Source organism: Aulonocara sp. 'chitande type north' Nkhata Bay, linkage group LG14 (assembly GCF_057382095.1).
Source record: "Aulonocara sp. 'chitande type north' Nkhata Bay isolate Kocher_YH1m ecotype deep benthic linkage group LG14, A_spYH_male_GT1.1, whole genome shotgun sequence".
NCBI classification, from domain to species: domain Eukaryota; kingdom Metazoa; phylum Chordata; class Actinopteri; order Cichliformes; family Cichlidae; genus Aulonocara; species Aulonocara sp. 'chitande type north' Nkhata Bay.
Genome location: NC_141357.1, coordinates 39,334,779 through 39,342,278, shown reverse-complemented (window position 1 = coordinate 39,342,278; position 7,500 = coordinate 39,334,779). Strand labels below are relative to the sequence as shown.

General features: G+C 48.0%; 1 protein-coding gene across 1 annotated transcript in view; it reads right to left on the bottom strand.

Annotated features, from left to right (window-relative positions):
- plekhg2 (pleckstrin homology domain containing, family G (with RhoGef domain) member 2) overlaps positions 1-7,500 on the bottom strand; it is a 73,353-nt gene that overhangs the window by 28,606 nt on the left and 37,247 nt on the right. The window contains exon 5 of the mRNA XM_086262542.1: positions 4,848-4,948. Within this exon, the coding sequence (XP_086118668.1) occupies positions 4,848-4,948 (101 nt within the window). The remainder of the gene's footprint in view (positions 1-4,847; positions 4,949-7,500) is intronic.

The following is a 7,500-nucleotide window of genomic DNA, read 5'->3' as shown; positions in this document are numbered from 1 at the left end:
ACTTAAAGCTCCCTTTCACTCTGAAGTCATTTCAAAACTGCATCGCTGGTTCTGGGAGCGCTTGATTTCTCCCGACGGTGGGCAGAGCCGTGGACTTTACACGGGTCCTAAATTCATTCATTTTCAGAGACTTTTAAAACTTCATTCAACGCTTAAAGCTTGAAGGAGGGGCTTTCACACCTTCATGCACACCCAGGCGTGCGGACGTGTCACAGCTTCCACTGCCACCATGTCCAAGTGTCCCGGCCTGGACTTTGGTCCGGAATGAGGAGTTTGGGGCAGAGCGTGCGGTGCCACGGTGAAACACTGAAATTTGCTGCATCACAGTTTAATATCAGAAAAGTCTCGATGTCAGCCTGAAGCAGAAAAACTACCAAAGGTTGCGTCAGGACTTTGATTCACGCTGGCAGCGATGCGTCTGGGCGTGGCCAAGGATGTCTCTCTGTCAGAGTTTCACACATATCTGTGAAACATACTGATGGATTTGATTTGTTGGAACTTTGCAAGAGTCTTTAGTTCAGTTTGTACTTTTGCACTGAGAGCTGATGTGAAACGATGTGACCGACTGCACTGTTTGTGGAGTTTGTGGTTACCACGAGCATGCAGCGTTCATGTGAAGTTTAAATTCTGTGTTGTAAAGTTTTTATGCAAGTTTAAGCATGAACGAGCCGTCCGGCAGTGCTAGCCCTAGTAATACGATCCTGTGTGTGGCAGAAACGCTGGTCCACTGTGTGGATTTCACGCTTTGCTGTGGCACTCGGTTGCTCAGCCTGCTAGCACATGCTATCTCATTCACAAGACATTCAGAAAACCTGACCTCTGACCCTAACCTGAACCTGGCTATGAGCTCGGGGTAGTGAGGTCACAGATGTAAGCAGTGCAAACGAGTTTCCTTGGAAGGGCGGCTGGCCTCCCCATTAGAGATACGGCGAGGAGCTGCTGCTCCTCTACATCGAAAGGAGTCAGCAGATGTGTTTCGGACATTGGACGTCTCCTGGGGAGGTTGGAGAGATTACTTCTCTCAGCTAGTTTGGGAACAACTATGTGTTCCCCTGGATGAGCTGTGAGTTCGAGGGAGCTGTAACTGCAGGCTGCATGCACACGCTGAGGCATCAACTCCCATGGTGCATCTGTGAACGCAGCTGGCCATTTTCAGATTGCTTCACCAGCTACTAATCACCCATCATCATCTGCGAAGAACCACCCTGTCTCCCTGAGGCTGGTGGAGTCATTGTGATACTTTGGGGGGTCTTTGTTCCACATTTCTTTGTGGCTCACTTTCCAACCAGACTTTGGCCCCAGTAAGGCCCCAGTAAGGCCCCTGGGCCTGCGCTCTTCCTGATCAGTAGCCCCTCCACCCAAAGCAGCAGGTGATGCTCAGCCTCCGTCTGCACTGAGCGAGCAGCAGTGAAATGGCTTCACACGTCTGAGTGTTTGAAGCCGCTCGCTCTGTGAGCTGATGTGACGGCACAGAGCCGAGCTGTGAGCATTTCATAGTGAAGCATCCTGGTGGGAATCAAACCTGCAGCCCTGGCGGTGTTAGTGCCTTGCTCAGCTCATGAGAACTTTAGATGTGGGCTTTCTGCTCCTCACACTTCATCCTGCTCAGCAAAGTGTTTTGCTTCTGGCCAAACCTTCGACACGGATCAGATCCGGCTACGAGCTGTTAGCAGGTCACGGGCTTTGGCTCAGTCCTCCTGTCTGCAGGTCTTTAGGACACTCAGAGCCAAAACGTGTTACCAAGGAGGTGTTTTTAAGACTGCAACACACTGAAAGTCCCACACGGGGTTTCCTGTTACCAGTGGAGCAGATTTTTCAAATAAAAAACAAACAAACAGCGTCGCGTCCACTTTTAATTACTTTTAATTTCCCTCCAACACACAGTTATGACAGGAGTTTACTAGCTTTGGCCTCACAGGGTTAACTGTATATAAAAGGATGCAGCTTTAAGGCAAATATGTTCTAAAAATCTCGGGGACCACAGTCAGAATCACCCCAACTGCTCACAGTCAGCCGGGATCTGCCGGAGGTTTCTTCTGGTTAAAGGAAGTTCTTGCTCTCTGCTGTCACCGTGCTCGCTCATAGGCGGCTGTATTATTGTACGGTCTTTACTTCACAATTTAAAGTGTTGTGATTTGCTGCTACCTTTGGAATATTTGACTGTGAAGTGCAGACCCGTCTACATACCTCGCGAGTTTACTGTTGTCATGGTAACGACCGTGTATGTACCACCCGATGCTAATGCTAACTCGGCCATGGAGGAGCTGCACAAGACAATAAGCAACCAGCAGAACTCCCATTCGAACGCAGTGCACATTATAGCTGGGGACTTCAACCACGCTGATTTAAGGTCAGTATTCCCCAGATTTGAACAGCATATTAAATGTGCAACGAGGGGGAAAAACACACTGGACAAAGCCTACAGCAACATCCAAAAAGGCTACAGAGCAACCCCTCTACCACATCTAGGTTTGTCAGACCACATGTCCATGCTGCAGTCACAAAAGCTGTGAAAACCTGACCAGAAGGCGCATCACATCAGCTGCAGGACTGTTTTGAAAACACGGACATCAGGACCTTGAAGAGCACACAGCATCAGTGCTCTCATATATTAACTTCTGTGTCAACAGTGTCACTGTGGACAAACGTCTCCAACCAGAAACCCTGGATGACTAAAGAGGTCCAGGTCCTGCTGAAGCAACGTGACGCTGCTTTCAGATCCGGTGATGGTACGCAGTACAGTGCAGCCAGATCTGAGCTGAAAAGAGGCAACAGAGAGGCCAAGGCAGCGTACAAGAGGAGGATCGAAGACCACTTCAGCAACAACAACTCAGGACAGGTATGGCAGGGAGTTCGGTACTTAACTACAAACCTTGCAATACCACGTTGACTGAGGGTAACGCGGAGATTGCCGAGGAGCTGAACCACTTCTTCGCACGCTTTGAGGTGAAGGGACCAGAGGCAGCAGCAGCATCCCAAGCCTCATAGTGCAGGAATATGAGGTGAGGCGCACACTGAGGGCAGTGAACCCAGGAAGGCCGCCGGTCAAATTGGGGTGAGCAGAAGGGTCCTAAAAGAATGTCTAACTGGCTGGTGTCTTCACTAAGATCTTCAACACTTCACTGTCCCAGTCCTGCATCCCACCATGCCCCAAAGTCGGCCACAGTTGTCCCACTGCCAAAGCGTACTAACATTAGCAGCCTCAACGACTACCGACCAGTTGCTCTAACACCTGATATAATGAAGTGCTTTGAGAAACTGGTCCGACGTCACATCATGTCCTGCCTGCCACCCACACTCGACCCGCTCCAGTTCACATACAGAGCTAACAGATCAACTGAAGATGCCATTGCTACAACGCTCCACACCACCATCTCTCACCTGGAAGTGCAGGGCCGTTACGCCAGGCTGCTCTTTGTTGACTTTAGCTCTGCTTTCAATACGATACTCCCGGACAGACTAATAGTTAAACTGCTGGAAACTGGACTTCCTTCCACCACCTGCCGCTGGATCAGAGACTTCCTCTCAGACCGTGTACAGAGAGTTAGAGTGGGGCCTCATCTTTCCTCAGCCCTCAGCCTCATCACCGGCTCTCCACAAGGCTGTATACTGAGTCCCCTACTGTACACTCTGTACACACATGACTGTGTTAGTTCCCACCCAGACAACACAGTCATCAAGTTTGCAGATGATACCACTGTGGTGGGGCTCATCTCAGGGGGAGATGAGACTGCATACAGAGCTGAAGTTCAGAGGCTGTCAGATTGGTGTGCAGACAACAACCTGGACCTCAATACCACCAAAACAAAAGAACTGGTAGTTAACTTCAGAAGGAGGAAGTCCGAGCTGCAGCCTGTCAGCATCAACGGGGAGTGCGTGGAAAGGGTCTCCAGTTTCAAGTTTCTGGGTGTGCACATAGACACAGACCTCCAATGGAGCTCTAACACCTCTGCGGTCTTAAAGAAGGCCCAACAGCGTCTCCACTTTCTGAGAATCCTCAGAAAAATGGACCTGAAGAAGGAGCTGCTGACCGTCTTCTACCGCTGCTCCATTGAAAGTGTGCTGATATACTGCATCGGTGTGTGGTTCTCCAGCTGCACCACAGCACACAGAAAGGCACTACAGAGGGTCATCAATATAGCCCAAAAAATCATTGGACATCCTCTTCCCTCCCTGAAGGACCTGTACAGCACTCGCTGTCTCAGGAGGTTCAGGCTGCTGAGGTCCTGAACAAACAGACTCAAGGACAGCTTTTACAACAGGGCAACAGCCCTGATCAATGCTAACAGCTGACCTGACTGGATACCTCCCTGGACTTTTTTTAGGGGGGAGGTAACAATGTTTAAAACAATAATAATATTTATATTTATAACAAGGTGCAATAATAATTAATGTGCAATAATAACAGTGTGCAATACACATACACTTATTCATTTTTTTATTACTAAGTTATTATACTGTGTCGTATCGGGTCGTGTTACATGTAGTGCCGACGTAGGACAGTTTTCCAACTTCATTGTACTGCTGTACTCTGTATGACCGTGCAATGACAATAAAGAGTTATATATCTTATATCTTATCTTATGAATAAAGCTGAGTCGTTTCTGAACAACATCAAAACTATGAGAAGAACTTCTTTCCTGGAAATTTAGAAACTTTTTGTCAGAAACAGCAGAAAAAATTAGCGACTTTCCCAAATGACCAAACTCTTCGACTCTTACTCGACCGACAGCACCAACAGTTAACCAGAGACAACAAAACGCACAAACAGACTGCTGATTCAGGCCTGCTGCTACAGTTATTACTCATTAACGTGTAACAGCAGCACAGAGGAGCAGGTGAGTTACCTGTTGAACTCGTAGATGTCCTCGATGTTGCAGAACAGCGTGCTGACCTGCTCGGGTTTCAGCGGCAGGGCGCCGCAGTCGATGATGCAGCCCAGGTAGTCCTGCAGACACACACAGAGGGTTAGAGTCAGCGTTTCCACCTCCTGCTCTGCACACACTCTGATTCACTCCTTCGTTGGTGGTTTGTTTAGTTTGGCAGCACTCTTTACCCCGACGCTGTCGTGAAAATTAAAGCAGCTTTCAGCTCTGACGCGAGCCTCCAGCAGCAGGTGTTTGATGTCTGACTAATTAGGAATGTCAGCAGAGCGGGCAAAAGTCGGAAAAACACGGGGCATTCCAGCTCGGGAATATTCACGGCGCTGGCGTCCGAGCACATGAAGCGCTGCAGCAGTTTCCTATCAAACGTCACAGACAGGTAGAAGACAGCGCTTCATAATTAATGTCAGCCAAATCTGTGAAAACACGGCGGCGTGGAAGTCTTAAGATCAGCTGACACACTTTTGTCCCAGTTTGTGTTTGGCTCTGGTTCTGATGTTTGAGCACTGTTGGATTCATGTTGTAATATTTGAGTTCTGCTTCCTGTTTAATGTTGGCTTTACTGTCCTGCGTGTGTCGTTTCCGGTCTGCTTATACAACACGTAACATACGACACACGTGACAAACCGTCGGTATGTCACGTGCTGGGACGAGAATGCTCTGGGTTATAGCTCTGTGTTTAATATCGAGTCTCTTGGGTTTTACTTTCATGTTGTTTAGATTCTGTTTCAGGTTTTATTCGCTGTCTGTCTGATTGTCTTGATCGTTGTCACCTGAGTCTTGTTTCTAGTCCTCGGTGCATGAATAGTCCTGCCTCTGCTGACTTTTATGTTATGTACTGTTGTTACGGTCCTGGGTCAGTGACCCAGTGTTTTGAGTTTTGCCTTCTTATTGAACTTTGTTTTCGTCAGTTTCCATCATTTCTAGTCTTTTGGTTTCAGCGTTGGCGTTCTTAGTATTCTGTTTTTTCCCGATGGATTAATAAAGTTTTATTTAATCTAATCTAATAACTTTGATCTCAGCCAAACCGATTTTCTCCGGAACAAATAAAACAAACATTTACATTTTAGTTATCTGAGTGACTTATATATCATGTTTAACCTGAGCAGCGAAAGACAGCAGGCGTCTGAAAACGATGAAGCCGGGAGTCCGCTGCTCTCGCCAGCTCGAGTGACCATTGAACCCCCCGGCTAGCTATCGAGCAGGTGGGTGGCAATAAAGCAGTGTCTTTGAGTTTCCTCCGACTGAGTGTCCTGCATTTTGGGTCCTACATCATGCCGGCCACAGCCTTTGGATTAATACAATATTACTAATTATTTTATTTAATGCCCCTTAAGGGTTTTAAATAACTTCACAGGGTAAATCACATGACCTTAGGTCAGTTTACCTTCAACTTTAATTCAAGTTCAAGCATTTCTTATCACAGCAACACTAAATGAAACATTTCAAGTGAAATTTTCCCGCCAGTGTACGAGTGCAGAGTAACAAATAAAAGGCGTGATGTGCTGGACAGGACGTACAAACAGCTCAGCATGCAAACCAGGAACCAGTCATTTAAATCATGATGATTTGTGTGCACGCTGCAATGCACAGGCTCTCATAAAGCTTGCGTGGTGATATCGGCCGTGCAACGCCAACGTTTACAGGAACAAAATCATGTGACGTGGAAACTGCCCGCGCTCCTCAGCAGGCAGTTTCACATCGATGAACAGGAGGTGACGGCTTCTCGAGTGCAACACCCGAGCAGAGGTGCCAAAGCAAACCTGTGCACATCGACACTTCCTGCGCGAGCAGGAAACCACCTCACCGTCAGAGACGCCGAGCTCAGGGTGCCCGCAGGCAGGAGGGTAAACAGGAAGCAACCAACTCGTGAAAGAGCAGGAAGTAAAGGAGGAACAGAGAAGCTGATTATCAGACTGCACAGACGCCGAGGACAGTCGGTCACGATGCTGCAGATGACAGCATGACTGCAGATTCATCGTGTTAGGATTTATTTACAGCAGCTCTGCAAATGCAATTTCCTCATAATGACCTTAAACGCTGTCACGTAGGAGAGAATTAGCTGATGTAAGGGTCCGACTGATGCTCTTCCACTGCTCCGGCTCTGCTGGTTATCACTACGGCCGCATGCAGTTTGTCTAGCTTCACCTCGTTCCTAATTCACAGGTTTACCAATCATTCAGACTCAGAAGTGATCAGACAATTGAGTGAAAGCAGCTGATACATTTGCCTTCATTAGTCTGCACTCAGTAACTTTTTATATGGACACGTGTGACGTGGTGCAACCTTATCCAAACATCTTGCAGGTAAACACTCGACCACCGTCGAGAGAAGATGCACATCAGACAGAAACAGTGTGAGAAGCACGAGAGGCCGAGGTCTGCTCACCAGGTCAACACTTAAACAATCGAATCAGTGCTCCTCTTCCCGGGTCTGCTGCCTGAATCCACAACAGAGATTAAACTGCTGCAGTTGTCATCACACATGCCCCGAGGTGTTCCCGGAAAGAACCGTGCTCATCATTCGCTGTCAGATTTAACAGAAGGGTTTTAAATATCCCGTGAACGTCTCGGGTACTTCCCGTCTGTCTGCTTCTCCTGCTTTTGGGTCTTTTGAC